Source organism: Polychytrium aggregatum (assembly GCF_025602895.1).
Source record: "Polychytrium aggregatum strain JEL109 chromosome Unknown BJ171scaffold_37, whole genome shotgun sequence".
NCBI lineage: Eukaryota > Fungi > Chytridiomycota > Chytridiomycetes > Polychytriales > Polychytrium > Polychytrium aggregatum.
Genome location: NW_026516239.1, coordinates 365,222 through 387,540, shown reverse-complemented (window position 1 = coordinate 387,540; position 22,319 = coordinate 365,222). Strand labels below are relative to the sequence as shown.

Genomic DNA, 22,319 nt, shown 5'->3' with positions numbered 1-22,319 from the left:
GTGATCTGACTCTCGCTCATTCGATCCAAAGATGACAACCACCAAGTTAACACCAAGGAACCCGGCGACATTCAATCCAAAACCGTTAGGACCTCTAATGAAGACGAAGAAACTGAAGTGACAGAGGAGTCTAAAGAATTTGATGAATTCCTTAAGAAATATGGCCTCAATGAGCAAAGAGATTGCTTCATCGAAAACGGATTGAATTCTATCGAATTAGTAAGCTTGATCTCGGCTCCAATCCTCGGTACTTTGACCCGCATTGCTAACGTGTGCACCATAGCTCCTCACCTTAGATGGCAAAGAGATGAAGGATATTGGCTTGAAGATTGGTCATATCAAAACCCTCAAGAATGCGCAGGAAAGACATCGTCAAGCTCTTGCCTCCCCCTCCAGTTCCAATCCGGCACCAGCATCCACTTCCACTATCCAGCAAACAAATGTTACTGAAGACAAAGAAGCCACTCCCCAACCCAAATCGGATATCAAAGTGGAGGGTGATGAAACGCCCTTGGACAACATTCTGACATCTCCACCACCAGATTACCAAACCAGTGTCAACGATATCATTCAGACAGAGCCTATCGAAGCAACCGCCTCAGACGAGGAGCCACTACGCAATACTTCGAATACGTTCCATAAATTCCTTGAGGACAACGGACTCACTAAATTCAAAGGCCGTTTTGAGGAACGCGATTACGACACCGTCGATGTGGTAGGTATCCTTTACCATCCATAGAATCAACCAAGTGCGTTACTGACCCTTGCACTCCACAGCTCCTTGCTCTCGATGATATCCAGATTGCCAAGGTCGGCCTGAATGATGGTGCCATCATGAAACTCAAAATTGCACAACAAAAGCATGGTTCACCCAGACTCGATAAACCAAAGGAGCCACCAAAACCTTCCAAACACACTATTGTTCCGCCCAAACGTCTCCTGGATCCAAGCGAGTACACTCCGGCAGAACCGACCCAGAATTGGAAGTGCAAAACACACTATGTGAAGCACGACGTCTTCATCAGGTAAGCGGCGATTCGTTCGCAACCACGTCATTTCACCCAGCTAACATGTGCCCCCACAGTTACCGAGTCCGTAGTGACGCCAGCAATGCGACTGCCCTGCATGGAACCCTCGCTATCACTCCGCGAGGCCAAATGGCACTTCATCCCTATCTCGACAGTCTCTGTCTCTGTGACGGCATGCCCTGGGAACAAGGTTTCATCAATGGTCTCTACCAATCGGACGTGATTGTCCTAGTTCTCTCCGAGGCTGGACTCGATCAAACCTACAACGCGCACAATGAGAAAGACAATCAATTTCTCGAGGTACGTATCTTCACTTCTCCCTCTTTACCCTCAAACTCGCAGTCTCACATCCATTGTGTCTATAGATCCAGCACGCTCTCAAGAGAATGAAGGATGGCGAGAAGAGTGGCAACCCCGTTACCATCCAGCCAATTTTCATGTGGTATTCAAAAGAGATCGATGGCGAGACATTCCAGAAGAAGTACTTCCCGCCCATCAAAGAGCTCCCTGACTACCCTCCGATCCACGAGAAGAGCCCGTTGTTCGATGGGAAGCCAATGTCGATCCGTGAAACTTTTGCCGAGCTGATGAAGCTACAGGCTCTTGATGCCTCGGACGGAAACGCACTGCGGAGGTAAGCGTATCACTGTTGTATATCATGTTATCGATACAATCTCACACTCTTGATATTCGACAGACTAGTGCCCAATATTCACGAGCTCATAACAAAGACTTCCACTGCCGCCAAGGAGGGCGACGTGTACACACAAGGCGGCAGTGTCGTCCTCACCGCCGAACAAGACTCGCTCCTGCGATCCCTCCTCGATCCCGTCGACTCGACCCAGGACCAGCACGACCTTGAGGATCTGTATGTCGAGGGTACCCGCCAGTGGCTGTTCGACCAAGTCACTCACTGGGTCAACGAAGACACCAAAGACACTGTCCTGTGGGTGAATGCCGTTGCTGGTGTGGGCAAGTCTGTTGCCGCAGCCAAGCTGGCCAGCTTCCTCCGGGGCAAGAACCAGCTGGTGTCGGCGCTGTTCCTCAAGTACAACGACACCCGCAAGAGCGATCCGCGGGCCGTGCTGAGCACGATCGCATACGGCCTGTGCCAGTGGTATGCCCCCATCGGCCGCAAGCTGCTCGATGCTGGCCACTCCAAGGACAGTCTCGACAAGATGTCCATCCCCGAGTTGTTCAAGGCCGTGATTGCCGATCCACTCGAAGCCATCGGCAAATACAGACCCAAGGGATCGGTGATGATCCTGGTGGATGCACTCGACGAGTGCTCTCCACGCGACCAGCTGCTCAGTCTGCTTGCCTGGCGGTTCGTCGAGCTGAACAAGACCCGTCCGTGGCTCAAGCTGCTGCTGACATCCCGACCCGAGAAGGACATCAAGGCAGCATTCCATGGAGTGAATGCCAAAACAATCGAGCCCTCGAGCGATGAGAATATCGCCGACTTGAGGGTATTCATCAGGCACCGACTCACCAACGAGCACAAGGGCCTCACAGACGCCGACAGAGAACATGCCATCGAGATCATCCTCCAGAACCCGGCTCAGTCGAATGAACATGGAAAGCCAGCTGATACCAAGGATTCGGCTGACGATGACAAATCCAAGACATTCGTGTGGATCAACCTGATCCTTAACACGCTCAAGGAGCAGGCCAAGAGCGAAGCCATCACACTCACCAAGATCAGGGAGCTCAATGACAGTGCCACTGATGTCAAGCAGCTCTACGGGATCACATTCACCAAGATCCACTCCGGGTCGAGTCGTAAGGGCGAACTGATCACCGTGATCTCGGCTATCGCCACATCGCAGACCATCCTCACGCCCAATATGATTTCCGGGGTCTTCTTCCGCAACGTGGCCGAGGGATATGCACTCCGCATAGTTCACGAATGCCTGAGGAGTCTCAACTTGGTTCTCGCTCCTGGTGCCAACGGATCCACCGACGATGGCGAGGTCAAGTTCAACCACAAGTCGGTGGCGGACTATCTCCTCGGCGACGCATCAATTGGCCACCCATGGCATGTGTCGAGCTCGTTCCACATGGTGTTTGCCAAGGGATGTCTCGGTGTGATCCTCTCGCACGAGCCAGTGATCAACATCTGCGAGATCATCGAGTTCCACGACAAGATCGCTGACCTCGAGGACAGGGTCGCAGACAAGATCACACCGTCGCTGCGATACAGCGTCGCCCACTGGGTCACCCATCTGATTGAGGGTACCAAGGTCAATGGTGTTGAGTTGGATGGTCCCTTTGAGACACAATCCTTCGAAGAACTGGCCCCGTTCTTCAGACAATTCATGTCGACCCATGTGTTCTACTGGCTCGAGTGTGGGTCGCTCACACATGTGGTCAAGCCGATCATCGAGCAACTGGCTGTGCTGCGAGGAGTGGTCGCCAAGGCACCCAGCACCATCGTCGACGACACCACGAAGGAACTGGTCAAGGACACGTATCGATTCATCCGCGAGTTTGCCGATCCGATCATTGCGAGTGCACCACAGGTGTACAACTCGGGGTATGCATTCACACCAAAGGAAACGGCGATCTACAAGACATATGCCGACCAGCTCGAGGACAAGATCCCGTTTCTGGTCACGGCCGGTCCAGCACCCACCTGGGATCCGTGTGTGATGACACTCATCGGACACAACGGCAGTGTGCATGCCGTCGCGATCTCGCCCGATGGCAAGTGGATTGTATCTGGCTCGAATGACAAGACCATCAAGGTGTGGGATGCCACCACAGGCCAGTTGAAGCACACCCTCGAGGGACACACAGACAGTGTGATCTCCGTGGCTATCTCACCCGATGGCAAGTGGATTGTCTCTGGCTCTGGCTCTAGATCATTTGGTTCCACAGACAACACCATCAAGGTGTGGGATGCCACCACAGGCCAGCTGAAGCACACCCTCGAGGGACACACAAGCTCTGTGAACTCTGTGGCGATCTCACCCGATGGCAAGTGGATTGTCTCTGGCTCTGGATCATTTGGTTCCACAGACAACACCATCAAGGTGTGGGATGCCACCACAGGCCAGCTGAAGCACACCCTCGAGGGACACACAAGCTCTGTGAACTCTGTGGCGATCTCACCCGATGGCAAGTGGATTGTCTCTGGCTCTGGATCATTTGGTTCCACAGACAACACCATCAAGGTGTGGGATGCCACCACAGGTCAGCTGAAGCACACCCTCGAGGGACACACAAGCTCTGTGACCTCCGTGGCTATCTCACCCGATGGCAAGTGGATTGTCTCTGGCTCTTGGGACAACACCATCAAGGTGTGGGATGCCACCACAGGTCAGCTGAAGCACACCCTCGAGGGACACACAAGCTCTGTGAACTCTGTGGCTATCTCACCCGATGGCAAGTGGATTGTCTCTGGCTCCAGTGACAGGACCATCAAGGTGTGGGATGCCACCACAGGCCAGTTGAAGCACACCCTCGAGGGACACACAAACTATGTGAAATCCGTGGCTATCTCACCCGATGGCAAGTGGATTGTCTCTGGCTCTTGGGACAACACCATCAAGGTGTGGGATGCCACCACAGGCCAGCTGAAGCACACCCTCGAGGGACACACAAGCTCTGTGACCTCCGTGGCTATCTCACCCGATGGCAAGTGGATTGTCTCTGGCTCTTGGGACAACACCATCAAGGTGTGGGATGCCACCACAGGTCAGCTGAAGCACACCCTCGAGGGACATACAAGCAATGTGACCTCCGTGGCGATCTCACCCGATGGCAAGTGGATTGTCTCTGGCTCCAGTGACAGGACCATCAAGGTGTGGGATGCCACCACAGGCCAGTTGAAGCACACCCTCGAGGGACACACATATAGTGTGACCTCCGTGGCGATCTCACCCGATGGCAAGTGGATTGCCTCTGGCTCGGCTGACAATACCATCAAGGTGTGGGATGCCACCACTGGCCAGCTGAAGCACACCCTCGAGGGACACACATACTGGGTGAAATCCGTGGCGATCTCACCCGATGGCAAGTGGATCGTCTCTGGCTCTTTTGACAAGACCATCAGGGTGTGGGATGCCACGACTGGCCAGGTGAAGCACACCATCGAGGGACACACAAACTATGTGAACTCCGTGGCGATCTCATCTGATGGCAACTCAATTCTGTCTCGCGACTTGAACGACAATCATATCCTCTGGGTCCGTCGCGGTGACGAGTGGGTTCAATCCGACGAGGATCCCTCCAACTTTACCGCCGCATCCAACCCACATGCATCGTCCCAGTGGACCGAAATCGATGAAGACAACGCACCTCAGTGGATCCGTCATGGCAGCCACATCACCAAGGTCCCACACGCACTCTTTGGCAATCAGAGGTTCACTCCCCCATCTGGAGTATATTTCGTGATGAGCAATATCTTCCCATCCCGTCCAGTCATCATCCTGGTAAGTCCAGCCACTTGTCATCACTGCTCCAGTCCCTCAACTAACACTCCTACCACCACAGCCAATCTACCTCAACACCCCAGAGATCCGAGCCGAGATTGCCAGATACATCGAAGCTCGACCAGCCATCACTCCCACTTTCGAAGTGGCAAGAACAGCAGTCGATGAGTAAGCTTGAGTCACCGAAGAACAAGCCAAACCGAAGGGTCTGTTCAAGTGGTTCCGCAAGTAGTGTGGGAAGAACGCAAGTGCAATTGGAATGTATTGCATGCGAATTATCGAATACAGTGTCCGTATGCCGTGTGAATTTGGGCATAGGTCCGCCTCTGCCGCCGCCAAATTTGCGTTCAAACCCGACCACAATGGTCGTTGAAGCGAAGACCAATGAACCAGTCTCGCGTGTGGACAGAGCCACGGTGGTTCCAGACAGAGCTGGAGGTCTCAACTGGCGAACCAGTTGGTGATGGGCGGCGGCAGAGGGCTTATCAAATCAAATCAAATCAACAGAGTCATGTTCCAGGAGTGGTTCCCATTTGAGTCGGGAGAGTATCGGGCTTGGTGGTCTTGGTGTCGCGAGCGATGCTCGAGTGGATCGATAGAGACAGGAATGGTCTCGGATGTGCCATGGATGGGCAGGAGTGTCTTGAGGCGTCGATGGTGACGTGCGACGCGTAGTAATCGCGGAATGCGATGGATAGGATGGTTTGTGCCGGAAGATAGCAGGTAATATAGGTAATATAGGCAATGTAGGTAATGATAGTATAGGCCGTAGAAGAGGCAGTATGGAGTAGGCAGTGGGCAATGGGCCAGAGGACGAAGGCCAGGATGAGCATGATTGCGATTGTCATTTTTGGTTTCTGCGAATGGAACGTGCAGACTGGAGGTGCCGAGTCATGTTAGCCATCGCACAGCATGACACACGGACATGCATGGAGTATCATCACGGAAGGAAATGCACTTACGTTACGGTCTTGAATGTTGCTGCTGCCCAACTGCCTGGGGGGCAATCAGTAACATCAACACCAGCCGAATTTATGGGCCAGGAATCCCGCCAAAACCCAGCCCGCCAAAACCCAGGGCGCCAAAGCCAACCCGCCAAAACCCGCCACCAATCACTCCTGTAGGATGTGCTCTTCCCGCCATGGGGCCAGGGCCAGCCCCCACATGACGTCGATACCCCGGACCATCATTTTACAGTACCACCATTATGCTATTCCTCAAGCGTCAACATGAACCCACAACGACCATGTAGACGCGACCTGAAAGCCTCACGCACCACCATGTTCGACCAAGCAGAAAGATCTGTCCATCGACGAGTGCCCACGATGATAGCGCAGCACCAAACAACACCACGAACCACAATACCCACCATCCCAGAACATACACACCGATAACACCATTCTCACAACCCCAGCGGACACCACACAAACAGACATGAAACACAACTGCGCACGGATACCACGGAACCATCAACAAACCACAATAACAACGATACATCAATACTCCACATTCGACGACATCCCACACCGAATTCCAACGAACCCACCAGATACGGTATCTACCACACTGTCCCCCCTCCGATAACACAAGTCACACGGACCACACAAACCCAAGCCACACGCAAGCAGACGACAGAAATATAAAAGAGGACGAATTCCCCCCCAAACCCGATGGACGTCCAAACCCAACTATCACGACGACCACGACGATCACAACTATCACGACTACCACTACTATCACGACTATCACGACTACCACTACTATCACAACACCACAACTATCACGACTACCACAACCACCACGACTATCACGACTACCACGACTACCACGACAACCACAACCACACTTAACCTAAACCTAACCTAACCTAACCTAAACCCTCACAATAAAACACCATATACCACAAATATCACAACTACCACCACTACCACCACTACCACCACTACCACATCCACCCCAACTACCCCTACCACCACCCCGCCAGCCACATCATCTACCCCTACCCCGCCGTACCCTACGACTACCCCGTCTTCCGTTAGGTTACGCTAACCCTACCGTCCTCCACAGCCCCCACCCCACGTCTACCCCTACCCTAACGCCTATACCGTTTTTCCCCATCTACATTATCTCTCAAAAACGGTATAGTCACCGATATACCCCTATACTACTGGTGGTGCATGTTTGCCAGTTTGGACCTGGAATGGACTTGGCATGGACTTGGCATGGACCTGGCTTGCATCAATCGCTCAGGGTCAAGGCAACGATCCACTGCCTGGCAGTGAGGTCGGAGCGGATAAAGCCGTTGTTGGCGGTGAGCTTCCACGATTCGTTGACGCCGTTCATAGCCCAGGCGAGGCCCTTTGGTTTGTCGGCTTGATTGAAGCTTTTGAGAACATGGGCCACAGAGTCCTCAAATCGCCCGAGCTTGCGATGGTGGTCGTAGTGGCTGAAGACACTGGCAGCGATCGCAACGACGACCCCTGCGATGCCGGTGACGAGTGCGAGGGGAATGAAGAAGAAGGCAGCGATCGATGCCACGAACAGGAGGAGCCCGATATATACAAAGACGGTGCAGACGGCGTTGCGCTTGACGACGAGCGAGCGGCTGAGAACGTCGATCCGGTTGCGGATCTCGTTCTCGGAGAGCCGGTCGAGGATAGCCGCTGGCAGCACCGGGTTCGGGGGCTCTGGGCTGCTGATCACCCAGCCGGCATGGAAAGTAGTGTACGAAATCAGAATCTGGGACATGGCTCCGAGACAGACCGGGGCAGACAGGACCTTCGGAGCTGCCGCTGCATCGGCTGCACCCAAATCGGCTCGAAGGCAAAGCTCTGAAGCGCATGTGCGGCTGCGTCGGCGGACCTGGCCACACCCGCACCTGCCTTGCTTGTTTCCTTCCACGGACGACGGCGTGCTGTTGCAGCCCGAGCCCCTTCCATGGCCGCGGTCATGGCCCGGCATGTCGCAGCCAAGGCGAGCCCTCGATCCCAGGTTTCTGTGCCGAGACATGCAGCGGCAGAAGCCGGCGGCCGAGACGAGCCCTCGGCTGCGACATGTCGGCGGCGACCAGACCCGCTTGCGAGCCCGCTGTCCTCTTCGACACTCCTCTGTGCTCTGTGCTCCAGCTCAAGCTCCGGCTCCAGTTCAAGCCCGCGCGTGCTGTTGGTTCTGTGGGACCCGCCCGCTGTGGCGCCGCCGATGGGCACGTGCCGTGCGAGTCCCGTGATGCCGAGCACAGCGACACACACACACAGCCAGTCCACGTGACTTAATTAGTGTGCTGCGCTTTTTTTGGGCCGCGAAATGAAGTGGTGCACTTTTTTTGAACGCCCGACGGCTTTTCAGAGCCGGCGCTGGGCAATCGGGAACGCGAGCCTCGAGTGCGATATCCTCCAGCATCCAGCCACTGTCGGCCTGCTCGCCCGCCCTCCAGCGGACCATCGCCCGTCGCTGCATCGCCAAGGGCCCCGACCGCCACCTCGCACCAAACCCTGCATTAAGCCTCCCTGCCGCCGGACTGCTCGCCCTGTCGCGCCATGAACATCTCCAACCCCATCTCGAGAGAGATCACCCGCGTGTCGTTTTCCTTCTACAACAAGGATGAGATCCGCAAGCTCTCGGTGAAGCCTGTCACCAACCCACTCGCCTTTGACAATCTCGGGCATCCCACCAGTGGCGGTCTCTATGACTCTGCGCTGGGTCCCCTCGACAAAGGCCAGAGGTACGTCCGGCACGCCTATGTTCCGTGGATGGCCGTCATGCTTTGGCAGTGATTCGCTGGTCTCGGCGCACTGAGCGGCAGCCGAATGGGCGAACGGTCAGCGAGCCTTGGGCTCTCGCATGAGCTGAGTTCATGATGCTGACGGCTGCCGGCCCGATTGAGTCGCGCCCACCCCGGCTGTAGATGTGTAATTTCTGCGACTGCAGCAACCCGCACCCGTCGACCAGCAGATGCCCAGCCACGCAGCAGATGCTAATCATACATACGCACATGCGCATCTCCCCGTCCAGCTGCGGCACCTGTGGCCTCGGATACTTTGTCTGTCCCGGCCACTTTGGCCACATCGACCTGGCCGTGCCTGTCTACAACCCCATCACTTTCCAACTGATGTACAAGTTGCTGGGATCGCTGTGCTACTACTGCCACAACTTCAGAACGTCGCGCTCCGTCCTGCATCACATCGGCGCCAAGCTCAAGCTGATACATGCCGGTCTGATCATCGAGGCTACCGATCTCGACTCTTTCATCGGCACCAAGGCGTCGTCGGCCATCCTCAAGTCACAGCTGAGTGTCAAGAGCAAGGCGAAAAAGTCCAAGGCCGTCGACGACGAAGCCGAGGAAACCGACGGCGAGGACGAGAGTGAAGACGGCGAGGGCGACGACGACGAGGAAGACCGCAACCAGGTCGTCCTGGCCGACGAGTTCTCCGATGCTCCCAAGAGCGAGCAGGATGTCATCGACAAGATCGACGAGTACGTCGCCGCCTGCATGAAGAAGGCTTCGTCCCAGGGTCCAACCAAAACCACCCTCTCGACCGATGCCATCCGCGGAGTCGAGAAGCTCTTCCTATCCTCGATTCCGTCGCTCAGTTGCGCCAAATGTCGCGGCCAGAGCCCCAAGTTTCGTACCGAGGGCATGCACAAGATCTTCGAGAAGCAGCTCAGCAAGAAGCAGCGCAATCTCATGAACTCTCGCAACCTCAAGTTCGAGCACCTGTTCACCGTCGGCGCCGCGTCTGCTACCGACAACGAGCCCATCACTGATCTGATGGAAAACGACGACAACGCCAGAGTCTCGGACGAGATGGATGTCGACGAAGACTCAAGCGCCGACGACAACAGCAGCAGCGGCGGCGACGAAAATGGAGCCGGCAACGTTGCCTTGTCCAAGCGCCAGGAGAACCGCATCCTCGGCGCGCAAACCCGCAACAAGGTCATCGACAAGTCCAGTGTCGATGCCGATGACAAGAAGAACGACAGCAAGTACCTGTCTCCCCTGGTCGTCCGCGAACATCTGCGCATGCTCTGGAGGAAGGAGTCGGCAATCCTCGACCTTCTCTTTGGTGTGACCGACCCCAAGCTCGGCAAGCGCATCTCAAGTCCCGATATCTTCTTCATCGAGACCCTGGCTGTCACCCCAACCCGATTCCGGCCGGTGTCCAAGATGGGCGACATGGTCTATGACAATCCGCAGAACACCCATCTCACCAACATCCTGAAGACAAACCAACTCGTTCTGCAGCTGCATCGCCAGCGCCAGAGTCTCATGAACGAGATTGCAGACCACAAGTCCCCGATCTTCATCGAGCGCGACACGGTCCTGTTTCAGCGCACGGTCTCGGGTCTGATCGAGCTCCAGCAGGCCGTCAATAACCTGATCGACAACTCCAAAGCGCCCCTCGTCAAGGGCAAGCTGCCCCCCGCGGGTATCCGCCAGGTCCTCGAAAAGAAGGAGGGTTTGTTCCGAAAGCATATGATGGGCAAGCGTGTCAACTATGCTGCCCGCTCTGTCATTAGTCCCGACCCGTATATCGAGACCAGCGAGATTGGTGTAAGTAAGACGGCGTTCTGCAAGGTGCAGTGCACAATCGACTGCACACCGTGTCGCCAGCTCTCCATTTGGTCTAACATCCCCCTCGACTCGCCTTGGTCTGCGATGCCGTTGTCGTAGGTCCCTCCGGTCTTTGCCACCAAACTGACGTACCCCGAGGCCGTCACCCACCACAATGTGATGGAGCTGCGCAAGGCCGTCATCAACGGCCCAAAGGTCTGGCCCGGTGCCTCGTACATCCAGAACGAAGACGGGACGCTTGTGAGCCTCGAGTCTTACGATGTCCAAGGCCGTACTGCCCTGGCAAACTCGCTGATGACTCCCCTCCCCTCCAACGGATCCACTGAAGGTGAGGCGCGTCCTTTTCTCCGTGAGCTGGCAGCAACCTTGTGCTGCTAACACATGTCCAGTGCATTGCTGCATGCCTTCGCCGCTATCCACGGACTCGACTCGGTCTCGCCTGTGTTCTCACTATCGCCGGTCGTCTCTCCGCGTGTTGCTCCAGCCCATCTCCCGCACGTCAACAAGAAGGTCTATCGCCATCTCCGCAACGGCGACTTCCTGCTGCTGAACCGCCAGCCGACGCTGCACAAGCCGTCGATCATGGCGCACACCGCCCGCGTCCTGCCCGGCGAGAAGACCATCCGCATGCACTACGCCAACTGCAACACGTACAACGCTGACTTTGACGGCGACGAGATGAACATCCACTTCCCGCAGAACGACATTGCTCGCGCAGAGGCTATGCTGATTGCGCGCACGGACCTCCAGTACCTCGTCCCGACCGACGGCGGTGTCTTGCGTGGCCTCATCCAGGACCACGTCTGCGCCGGTGTCCACATGACGTCGCGCGACACCTTCTTTGACCGTGAGGAGTATATGCAGCTTGTGTATAATGCGCTCAAGCCCGAGGGCATGTTTGGCACGGTCGGCAACGGCAACATCGAGTCCGAGGTTATCATCGGCAACAACGGCCGCGTCATCACGATCGAGCCTGCTATCTACAAGCCCAAGCCCCTGTGGACTGGAAAGCAAGTTGTAAGTACAGGTGTTGATGGAGGGCTGTGCATTGCCAGCCATACCCTCTCTTCCGGCATCACCCCGCAGCACCTGCCTCAGCGCCGCACTAACGATGCCCGTGTTGCCTGCCCAGATCTCCACCGTCCTGCTCAACTTGATCCCGAGCGAGTACAAGCTCAACCTGCGCTCTAAGGGCCGCATTCCGGCCAGGATGTGGGGCGGCAGCGCCCCCGAAGAGCAGGAGGTCCTTGTCATGGACGGCCATCTGCTCATCGGCATTCTGGACAAGACCCAGTTCGGTGCCAGCGCCCACGGCCTCGTCCACTCCATGTATGAGATCTACGGCGCCCCGTACGCCGGCAAGCTGCTTTCGATCCTCGGCCGCCTCTTCACCAACTTTTTGCAGCTCGCGGGCTTCACTTGTCGAATGGACGATCTGCGGCTGACCCCCGAGGGTGATGCTGTGCGCCGTAAGCTGATCGACTCTGCCAAGGCCATCGGCACCGAGGTTTCGGTCGAGTATGTTGGCCTGGTCGACGAGAACGGCAAGGCCCTGGTGAAGGATCCCACCAACGAGAGGCTGCGCAACAAGCTCGAGGATGTTCTGCGCAGCAACGAGCGCATGGCCGGTCTCGACTCGGCCATGAAGTCCAAAACCAACAAAGTCACCTCCGAGATCATCTCGTCGTGTGTGCCCGACCGATTGCTGAAGCCGTTCCCTCACAACAACATGCAAGTCATGACGGTCTCGGGCGCCAAGGGTTCGAACGTCAACGTGTCGCAGATCTCGTGTCTCCTCGGCCAGCAGGAGCTCGAGGGCCGCCGTGTCCCCACCATGGTGTCCGGCAAGACCCTTCCGTCGTTCCGCGCATTCGATCCCAGCGCCCGCGCTGGTGGCTACATCACCGGTCGTTTCTTGACGGGCATCAAGCCGCAAGAGTACTTTTTCCATTGTATGGCTGGTCGTGAAGGTCTGATCGATACGGCCGTCAAGACGTCGCGCTCCGGTTACCTGCAGCGGTGTCTGATCAAGCACTTGGAAGGTCTCCGTGTTCACTACGATCACACCGTCCGTGATACCGACGGGTCCGTCGTCCAGTTCTGCTATGGTGAAGACGCCCTCGATGTCATGAAGCAAAAGACCCTCACCAAGTTTGACTTTTGTGCGTTGAACTACAAGGCCATCGCCCAGCGCTACAAGCCCGCCGAAGTCGCCAACAATCCCCATATCGACTCGAGCGAAGCCCAGGCCTACCGCAAAAAGTACAAAAAGTCTGGCGGCCAGGCCGATCCCGTGCTGTCTCAATTCTCTCCCTCGCGCTACCTGGGCTCGGTGAGCGACACCTTTGCCACCTCTCTGGATGAGTACATCAAGAAAAACAAAGAGAGACTGCTTCTCACCAAGGGAAGCACCGACCGCGCCCCCTGGAGTGGCGAGCGTGCCACTGACCGCAAGTTCAAGGCACTAATGGAGCTCAAGTACCAGAACTCGCTGGCCGATCCAGGAGAGGCTGTCGGTCTGCTTGCCGCCCAGAGTATCGGCGAGCCATCCACTCAAATGACCCTCAACACCTTCCATTTTGCTGGTTTTGGTGCGGTAAGTAACATAGACGGGGGACTGCAGCAGCAGCTGTCCAGTCGGTGGCCGATGGGCAGACTGTGCTGGTCACAGCGTCACTCACCCATGTACGCCTCCTCAATCACGCTGCCCCATTCAGAAAAACGTCACTCTCGGTATTCCTCGTCTGCGTGAAATCGTCATGACTGCCTCGGCGGACCTGAAGACACCGATGATGCGACTGCCTCTGGTCGAGGGTGCCACCAAGGAGGCCGGCGACCGGCTGTGCCGCAAGATCAGCCGGCTGACCCTCTCGCAGATCATGACGGGCGTCACCGTGCGCGAACGTCTGACACGGTCGGCCTCGGGCCAGGACCGCCACAAGATGATCACAATCCGGCTCAAGTTCTGGCCGCGCGCTGCCTACGAGGGCGAGCACCAGATCAACTCGGGCGACATCGAGGCCATCATCGAGAAGCGCTTCGTGCCTGTGCTCGAAAAGTCGATCGTGAACGACCTGCGACAGCGCCAGCGACGCGCCAAGGACGAGGACATCGGCGTTGGAACCTCCAACACCTTCTCCGAGAAAAAGACTGCTAACCCGAGCGAGGACGACGAAAACCCCGCCCCGAGCGAGAAGCGGCCCAAAGACGACGACGACGATGACGATGACGATGATGACAACGACTCTACTGCCGGAGATGATGATGCCACCAATACCAAGAGCCGCAAGAACCGCTCGCAGCAGGCCACGTACGAGGAACCTGACGAGGATGAGGAGGAAATCATTGACCGCATGAATGAGAATGAAAGCGAAGAAGCCAGCGTGGCCGATGCCAACGAAGGCAGAGATGCCGACCGAGAAGGACGCATCAAGGACGATAGTCGCTTTGTCCATGGCTACCGCTTCGACAAGAAGGAAGGCCGCTGGTGTGAAATCGATCTCCGGGTAAGAAGTGCCTGATTGCACACTATGTGCGAAATGGAATGCAGAGTCGGCTTTTCGCACGCACTAACGACCCGGTGGTGTCGATCATGCTCCCCATCAGTTCCCCGCCGATACTCGCAAGCTGCTGATGGTGGCTATCGTCGAGAATGTCTGCGAGAAGGTGGTGCTCCATGAGGTTCCCAAGATTGCAAAGTGCTACCCGCTGCCCAACGAGTCCGAAAGCGATACATCAGTGAGTTCACGCATATCGTCCGTGCATCAGTGTGCTCGCAGAGATCCCGAACAAAAGCCAGATGGCTGGGGGCCTGGCTTGCTGCACATTGCTGACGCCAGATCGCCCGTTGCCAGCTCAATCTCGGAACTGAGGGATGCAATCTGAGCGGCATGTGGGATTTCTCGAGTGTCATCGATGTCCACCGCATCTACACCAACGACATTGCTGCCATCCTTCGCACCTACGGTGTGGAGGCTGCCCGAGCGGCCATCATCCAAGAAATCGGCGGTGTCTTCGGTGTCTATGGCATCTCTGTCGACAAGCGCCATTTGAACCTGATTGCTGACTACATGGTAAGGACAGATGAGTGAAGATGGTGGTCCGGGCGGTGGAGACGCGGATTCCTGTCGGCTCGGGACTCATCTGCTTTCCTGCCGTACATTCACAGACTTTCGAGGGAGGATACAAACCGTTCAACCGTATGGGCATGCGCTCGAACCCGGCGCCCTTTGCCCAGATGTCATACGAGACGACGACTCAGTTCCTGACCACCGCCACACTGTAAGTGGATATCCTGCCTGCTCTGGCTGCAAGCGAATTGTGCACCAGCGCCGCCTGTGTCCAGCGTCATCGTGTCGGTGAAGGTGGTTCTGCTGCAACTCGGACATTGCGATGTTTTACCAATCCCGCCTTGTGTCTGCAGATCCGGTGACTTTGACAACCTCGAGTCGCCCTCGTCCAGAATCGTGATGGGCCAAGTGGTTCGTGGCGGTACCGGCGCCTTTGAGATCCGACAGCCGCACAACTTTGTCAAGCCGGGCGACTCGTACACTTTCGATAACCACCGTGTGGGCCCAAAGAAGACCAAGTCCAAATCTAAGGCCGAGAAAATCATGAAGCGGCAGGTTGTGGAAGCTTGAGGATCTGTGGTGTGCGGCATTCTGAATGCCGATGATGCAAGCTAGGCAAGCCTCGTGTGTCGATGGCTGCTCTTTTGGTGTGGAGGCAAGCGTTGGTCCTCCAAAATACAGTACATGTCCAAACCCCCACCGCAGAAATGGATGTGCAGATGCTTGACAGACAGATGCTTGACAGAGAGATGCTTAGACGCTCGACAGGCGCGGCGTGTTCTGTCTTGGCGAGACATGCTTGACAGCGCCGGCTTGACAGCGCCGGCTTGACATTTTCTGCAATGTCGTGATGCCACCCTTTACGTTCCGCCAGCGAACCATCTCTCTTCCACTCCAGTGCTCCTCCCATCGTCCCCCAACCATCACGTCTGCTATTTGACACCAAGGATCCGATGCGCATGTGTTCGGGTGAAAACGTTGCCCAGCTGCCTCTGGAGATCAAGCACTTCGTCTTCCAGGAACTCGATCGGGCCAGCCTTCTCAGTTGCTCGACTGTGTGCCGCGAATTCCGTCTCCTCAGCGCTGTGTATCTCTGGAAATCCACAACGCTCGCCAAAGTCGTTGCGGCAGGGCTTGTGCAGCCAGCGTCCTGCAGCCCATACACAAGTCCCTTCAACGGCTTTGGTGGTATTGGCCAGTTTGTCCATGAGCTGACTCTGTCGGTATATGTTAGTCCCACAATATCCCGCAAGCTTGCCCGTCAAATGCCCTCTCTGCGCGTCCTGCGATCCTCGATTCAGCTCTCGATAGGCGACCAAGAACTGTCGCCCTGGCTCCAGAACTGCTGCAAGCAACTAAAGACCCTCCGGATTCCCAACCACTGTCTCTCCAGTACCATTCTGTCCAGCCTGGCGGCATGCCATTGTCTCCAGGTTCTTGAACTCGGGGGCATAGCAAGCATCAGCCCCAACCAATTCGCGGCCGTTGTCGGTTCGCTTTCCCTCATTTCGCTCGACCTCGGTCAGTGCCCGGATGCCGATGTCGATGGAAGTGCCATCCCAGTCGCCGCTCTGCACGCCCTTGCTCTCCATCCGACTCTCCAACACATCACTTTACCCATCTGGGTCACTGAACAGCACCCGTTCAGCTTCCCCGATGGTCGCAGTCCCTTTGCCGCTCTCACGACCTTTCGAGTCACGATTGACTGCCCTGACGGCGATGCGCCGATGATATTGCCACACGAGCTCGAAGATCTGTTCTCTGGCATGGCCCAAGTCAGGGTAGTGTTTCTGGAGGCTCCGATGGCGGACGAGCACATCGATGCTGCTGCCCGTGGTCTGCGCAAGTGTCCACAGCTCAGAGACCTGTCTTTGCACTCGACATGGTGGTTTTCATGCCAGGCTATCCGGGCGCTTTCCCGCAACTGTCGATCTCTGACGAAACTCAGTCTGGTCATTGAACGCAGTCTGGACGACCCCGGGCTGAGCGTGAATCCCGCAGATGCCGATCCGTTCTCAGGATCAGAAGCACTGGCCGTGGGAGCTCCCGTCCTGCCGGCCCCATTTGTGGATGACGATGCCGCGATCGAGTTGATCCAGCAACTGCCGTGCATCAGGGCCCTTACGCTGCGACTCCACGAGGTTTCCAAGCTCACCAACCGGTTTGTCCGCCATGCAATGAAACATGGCAAGGCACTCAATCGTCTTGATATTTGCGGCGGATTGTTTGTCGTTGGCGGTTCGTCGACATCACCGGCCTTCTTCCACTCTGTCGCAGTCGAGCGAGTCTGGCCAAAGGGCGCCTCGGAACAGCACTACAGGGTTTGGTGCTTTTAGCTGTGTGCCCGGTATGCAGCAAAGCGAATTGCATCCGCGTTCCCACACATTCGCCTCGTGTCAACTGTCTTCACGCCAGTAGGGCCTGATGTTTCCCTGTCCCTCCCTCAGGAATTGATCCAGATGTGTCTGTCGGTCATGATCGTCGAAATACACTGTCCGCACTCGAGCCGCAGTCTTGCACCATCCCCGATTCGATTTGCAGCAGGGAGGCACCAAAGTGCTTGGTGGCGGAGGTGGAGCTGCTCAAAATACTCGGCAACCCCGAGTCTCTGTGGGCTCGATGGGCATAGCTTTTCCTCTGCTTCTACAAGGCATTCCCAAAGGCAAACACGATGTCGGTCTCCTTGGTGCGCTGTTTGGTCATGGCGGACGATGGATGGGTGTGTATTCGGGACCAGGAAATAAGCGACGATCCTGACTCAAGCAGGGCGTCACTTTCATTTTGCATGGGCTGTGATTAGCGCGAGGCGACGCAACAGTAGAACCTCTCCTCTATCCTGCAGACAGAGTCGCGATCAGCGATGAACAGATCGCCATCGAGTCGGTCGGGGGAGGGAAGGGACGGTCTACCACAGAGACTTTCTCCGGATGCGCTCGATGATAGCCTTCTTCTTGGAGATGCCCAGGCGCTCGAACTGCTCGACCTCCCGCTCGACGAGGAACTCCTTGCGGATCTTTGGGGCCTTGACCTTCTCCATGATCTCCTCGGCCGAGGTATTGTACCTTTCGGCAAGGTACTCGACGCACCAGCTGTCGGGGTCGTTGTGTCGCAGGGTCTGTGCCTCCCTCACCTCTGCTGGTGTCAGCGCTCGATGGGGACGCTCGACTTTGTTGGGGCGGGCAAGTGGAGGCAGCTGCGACTCGCTGCGGAAGACTTGGACTGGAGTCGGCGTCGGCGCCTTACGGTGGATCAGCAGACTGCCGTCGTCGAGAGCAACTCGAGGTGTGTTGGTCGGGATGTTCCACGAGTAGAATGAGCGGGCCCCGCGCTGGGCGGTGTATCTGATCGGCAGCATCGATGCGGGTGGGTTGGCGAAGAGGTGTCGTAAACGATCCTGGCTAGGAATCGAGGATGGCGTGAGGGCGATTGCAGGGCAACGGGGGCGCCGCGGGAACAGTCGATCTGGGCTCGCAGCGATCTGGACTTGCAACGATCTGGACGCAGGATCCGCTGCTGGGCAATGCGACGAAAAAAAGCGCAGATCGCCGCACGTGACAAGACTGTGACAAGACCCGTGACCACGACACAGGCATGTGTGTGTGTGTGGCAGCGAGTCAGACCAGCCATGACCCAGACGCTGTGTGCTGGCGACCGAGTCGGTTCGCCATCTTCTTCGCCATAAGTCAGTGTATTGAAAAGGTGCATGCTGCCGGCGTGCCGAACACGAGCCTGCATCCGCCATGTTCAATCGCAGGACGGCTGCAGGCCTCACCGCAGGTCGGTCAGAGGCACCCAGCCCTTGCGAGGCAGGGAGGCATCATCGTGTGTCTTGGCGGCTTGGTGCAGGTTCAGGGGCACGCCGTCAATGTCTTCGTCGTCCTCATCTTCATCCGTGGCGAGTTCCGCGGCTGTCTCGGTCGTGGCTGCTGCCGGCGTGTCTTGGCGGCTCTGCGGAGTACCGCCTTGCGAGACATCGCTATCGACCGACTTCCACTTGCTGGGTTTGAACCCTCCACCAGCGGCAGAGCCCTCGGACGCCGGCTCTACGGGCTTCCACTTGGACGCTGGCGAGCCCTCCGCCTTCGATGCCGAATCGTCGTCGCCCATGGCCCAGACGCCAATCTTCATGCTCTGCTGCTCCTTCAGGCGGCTCTGGAATCCGTCGCTCATGGCCTGGGGTGGTTCCTCGTCTTCGACGGCCTTGTACGTAAACATGGAGCGCAGCTGATCGGTGTACTCCTTGCTAAAGATCATCCAGTCTTCCCAGACATTCAGGATGTTGTAGACGGCCTTTCGCATCTGCTCGGCGCGGAGACGGCCGCCAATCTTGCGCCAAACGCTGCTCAGGTGCTCAAAGATAGCCGGGAGCTGCTGCTCAAACGCAGCGCGATACTTCCAAGCATTGGGGATACTGGTGCCGCAGTTGTGCAGAATGTCGCTGACAAGAAACAGCCGTGAGATCTTGGTCGGGAAGACTGGCGTCGCAGCAATCATCAGCGACTTTGTGATGATCTCGACAATCTTGTCCGCTGCATCAGAGTGGTTGATGCAAAAGATCATGGCCCGCCCAATATCGCCGCGAGTCATGGTGATCTTCCGCAGCATGCGTTCGAGTTTGGCTCGCTGGGCAGGCAAAAGTGCCCCCTTTTGCATGCGACGCTGAGGGGCCTTGTTGGAGGACGACGACTCAACCGAGTCGACCGAGGAATCCGACTCGTCGCCGGCAAAGTACTGGGGTGAGCCAGCCAAGATACTGGAGGTTAGATGAAACTTGCGCCTGCTTGTCCAAAGCATCATATGGTATCGAAGCGCAGCTCAAGCCAACCTCGTCATCGAAGGGGATTTCGGGCGGAACCCAGTATGGCCCTTCATCAAACATGCGAAATGCATCGAGTCGCCATCGATTCTTGCCATCGCCTTGCAGGACAGAGAACAGCCTCCATCGATAATAGATATGCTCGATTGACTGGGCCAGCGGGGCGCCAGAGGAGATGCCGTGATGAATGAGTGCCACAGTCGAACGGATGGAACGTTTTTGGAAGGTTCAGGATCTAGACCTGGATCCAGATCCAACAGCAGCTGCAGCGATTCAAACTCACGTCGTTTTTGAACAAGAACGTGAACCTGGGGTTGTTCAGTTCACGATCCATGATCAACGCCTCGAACAGGGGCCCGTGCAGGATCACAAACTCGACGGTCCGGTGGATCAGCATCACTGTTTCGTGGTCACTTGGACGAACAACCTGGACCTCCAGTCGCGGCTGGGCGCCTGTCACCGACACGGGAGTCAGTCACATATCCGAGACAGCCAATCCAGCGCCGCTTGGTGCAATGAAGAAAAGGCGGGACTCGTAGGAGCTGCTTTGGGAGACCTCTATCCAACATACGCGAGGATCCTGGCTGGGAAGTCGATGGAGATGCATTGAACGGCAGTCCGGTCTGGAGATTCTGCGCGCCCTTTTCGAGCACTGGGCCGTAACGGACGCATCAGGAGTGCCAGATGGTTCGGTGCAGCAAGTATTGCCATGGCCGGGCGGCAATGGAGTAGCGTTAGGCTGGGCTCGAGGCAGAACGTGGGCTTTGTGTGGAGCGCCGATCGGAGCAGCTGTGCTGGCCACGCAGCATAAACGTACCGTATACGGGCCGAGGCGGAAGCGCAATCGCCTTTCCCCAGCCGAGGCGCATCGAGTAGCCGAGAATATCTTTTCCGTCTAAAGCCTTGAGCGCCGCGGCTGCATCTTCGCGCTTCATGAAGCTGACAAACCCGCAGTTCCGATTCCGCTCGCGCTCCTCCGGGGTTCGCGGCCACATGATTTTGACACTGGCGATTGGTCCGTAGACGGCAAACTCTCGACAGAGCATCTCCTCGTTGACGGCAGGGTTGATGTTGCCGACATAGAGATTGGTGGTGTCGGGATCGCCCATGTCGTGGGACCCGGGCTTTTCCTCAAAGGCTGGAAACAGAGCGAGGGTGAGGAGTGGTCAGGGCCGAGAATTACAGGCGCGCTGACGACCCCAAGACAAATCACATCCTGCACCTACCAGCCTTGAGAGTGAGTGACGCCCGGTCGCCAGAGTCTGTGTCGTGGGCGATTCAAACAGGCGTAAATCAGTCCATGGCTCCAGAATATCGTTTGTCATGGCCATCACCCAGTCGCTGAGACAATCTCCTCTGATCTGTTTGGAGACAAACGCCCCTCCCCCACCGGACCGATGCCCACCAGTGTGCATTGACTTGGACTTTAGTCGGATCTCTTGTTCCTCCTGCTCGCGCTTGATCTCCTCCAAGAACGTATCTAGATTGCGTTTCTTGCTCGCTTTCGAGGCGTCTAAAGCCGGTGCGGCTGTAGCAGGAGCTGCAGGCGGCTGGGCGAGCGATGGAAATGCGTGAGAGCTTAATGACTCTGGGCGATCCCTCGGCTTGCTCGACAGACAGCCACGCCAGTACAGGCCCGCACATGCCAGCCGAACGGGGAAGGGTCGGTGATGGGCCCCAGGACATCTCAGTGCACCGAATCCAAAAGACGATTGTTTTTCGTTCTGCTTCGGCCTCTAGGTTTCAGGAAGCCAGCGCAACGGTATTGAATTGCATCCAGCTGCCTACCTCAGATTTCTCCGTGGCCGACACAAATCGCTGCTTCTGAAGGTAGAGTTGCGACGAACGGCTGGGGGCGTCGCTGGAGGAAGCAGGTCGGTCCGAAAGCGTGCTCGGGACGATGGTCCCGCCCTTGACCCAGCCCTTCCCACCAAATGGCAGCGAATTGTCTTCGGTGAAGGAGGCAACGAAATCGGCATATGCCCGCGCGGTTTCCTCCATCTCTTTCTGGCTCGGAGGGGTGGGTGCAATGGTCAGTGAGGGGGGCTAGTATGGCCAAAGACCCTCGCAGCGGCAGTGCCGACGGATCGCAGCTGCGAGGAGGATCGGGTGTGCGGTATGTGCTCTCGGGTCGTTTGCGAGCGGCGCTCTGAGGAGGTGGCCGGCGTTCATGGAGGAGTCGCAGCGATCTCGCGGTCGCTTGGCGGAGGTGCAGAAGCTACCTTTTTCTTGAGATCCTCTGCCTCCTTCTGCTTCTGGAAGGATGTCTTTTTGGAGGCAGCAGGGGCTTGCCCCTGGGGCCTGTGGTCGCTGGGCATGGCAGGCGATCGCAGATGTGATGCTTATGGGCGAGCGGATGTGGTCTGGGTGGTGTCGGCGAGCGGACGGGGATTCGTT

At 56.9% G+C, this 22,319-nt stretch overlaps 5 protein-coding genes across 5 annotated transcripts; 2 read left to right on the top strand and 3 right to left on the bottom strand.

Moving 5' to 3' along the window:
- Positions 1–6,426: 6,426 nt before the first annotated feature.
- On the bottom strand, positions 6,427–7,413 carry BJ171DRAFT_517239 (uncharacterized protein). The gene is made up of 2 exons (XM_053112122.1): positions 7,232–7,413; positions 6,427–7,204 (listed from the first exon to the last, which is right to left on the bottom strand). Exon 2 carries the CDS (start codon positions 6,959–6,961, stop codon positions 6,689–6,691), a length of 273 nt encoding a protein of 90 aa, XP_052963859.1. The 5' UTR covers positions 6,962–7,204; positions 7,232–7,413; the 3' UTR covers positions 6,427–6,688.
- Positions 7,414–7,484: 71 nt separating this feature from the next.
- Positions 7,485–8,305, top strand: BJ171DRAFT_517238 (uncharacterized protein). The gene has a single exon (XM_053112121.1). The coding sequence runs from the start codon at positions 7,676–7,678 to the stop codon at positions 8,297–8,299; it is 624 nt and encodes a 207-aa protein (XP_052963858.1). The 5' UTR covers positions 7,485–7,675; the 3' UTR covers positions 8,300–8,305.
- A 493-nt stretch (positions 8,306–8,798) lies between these two features.
- On the top strand, positions 8,799–15,805 carry BJ171DRAFT_199397 (uncharacterized protein). The gene is made up of 10 exons (XM_053106261.1): positions 8,799–9,185; positions 9,476–11,015; positions 11,136–11,364; positions 11,521–12,053; positions 12,169–13,632; positions 13,754–14,542; positions 14,643–14,774; positions 14,891–15,109; positions 15,205–15,317; positions 15,460–15,805. The coding sequence occupies exons 1-10, from the start codon at positions 9,001–9,003 to the stop codon at positions 15,674–15,676; spliced, it is 5,421 nt and encodes a 1,806-aa protein (XP_052963857.1). The 5' UTR covers positions 8,799–9,000; the 3' UTR covers positions 15,677–15,805.
- Positions 15,806–17,805: 2,000 nt separating this feature from the next.
- Positions 17,806–18,595, bottom strand: BJ171DRAFT_517233 (uncharacterized protein). Its single transcript, XM_053112120.1, has one exon. It carries the CDS (start codon positions 18,459–18,461, stop codon positions 18,012–18,014), a length of 450 nt encoding a protein of 149 aa, XP_052963856.1. The 5' UTR covers positions 18,462–18,595; the 3' UTR covers positions 17,806–18,011.
- Positions 18,596–18,780: 185 nt separating this feature from the next.
- BJ171DRAFT_517230 (uncharacterized protein) lies at positions 18,781–22,300 on the bottom strand. Its single transcript, XM_053112119.1, has 8 exons — positions 21,711–22,300; positions 21,328–21,472; positions 21,149–21,184; positions 20,740–21,060; positions 20,494–20,574; positions 20,206–20,375; positions 19,932–20,072; positions 18,781–19,837 (listed from the first exon to the last, which is right to left on the bottom strand). The coding sequence occupies exons 1-8, from the start codon at positions 21,921–21,923 to the stop codon at positions 18,875–18,877; spliced, it is 2,070 nt and encodes a 689-aa protein (XP_052963855.1). The 5' UTR covers positions 21,924–22,300; the 3' UTR covers positions 18,781–18,874.
- Positions 22,301–22,319: the final 19 nt, after the last annotated feature.

Excerpts from the sequence above, each read along its gene's own strand:
- BJ171DRAFT_517239 (XM_053112122.1), bottom strand. The coding sequence starts at position 6,961 with ATGTATCGTTGTTATTGTGGTTTGTTGATGGTTCCGTGGTATCCGTGC.
- BJ171DRAFT_517238 (XM_053112121.1), top strand. The coding sequence starts at position 7,676 with ATGGACTTGGCATGGACCTGGCTTGCATCAATCGCTCAGGGTCAAGGC.
- BJ171DRAFT_199397 (XM_053106261.1), top strand. The coding sequence starts at position 9,001 with ATGAACATCTCCAACCCCATCTCGAGAGAGATCACCCGCGTGTCGTTT. Across the intron at positions 11,365-11,520 it reads CTCCAACGGATCCACTGAAG|CCCATCTCCCGCACGTCAAC; the intron begins GTGAGGCGCGTC and ends GTGTTGCTCCAG. Across the intron at positions 12,054-12,168 it reads TGTGGACTGGAAAGCAAGTT|ATCTCCACCGTCCTGCTCAA; the intron begins GTAAGTACAGGT and ends TTGCCTGCCCAG.
- BJ171DRAFT_517233 (XM_053112120.1), bottom strand. The coding sequence starts at position 18,461 with ATGCTGCCGATCAGATACACCGCCCAGCGCGGGGCCCGCTCATTCTAC.
- BJ171DRAFT_517230 (XM_053112119.1), bottom strand. The coding sequence starts at position 21,923 with ATGGAGGAAACCGCGCGGGCATATGCCGATTTCGTTGCCTCCTTCACC. Across the intron at positions 21,061-21,148 it reads GTCACTCACTCTCAAGGCTG|CCTTTGAGGAAAAGCCCGGG; the intron begins GTAGGTGCAGGA and ends CTCTGTTTCCAG. Across the intron at positions 20,073-20,205 it reads CGTTCTTGTTCAAAAACGAC|TCAATCGAGCATATCTATTA; the intron begins GTGAGTTTGAAT and ends CCGCTGGCCCAG.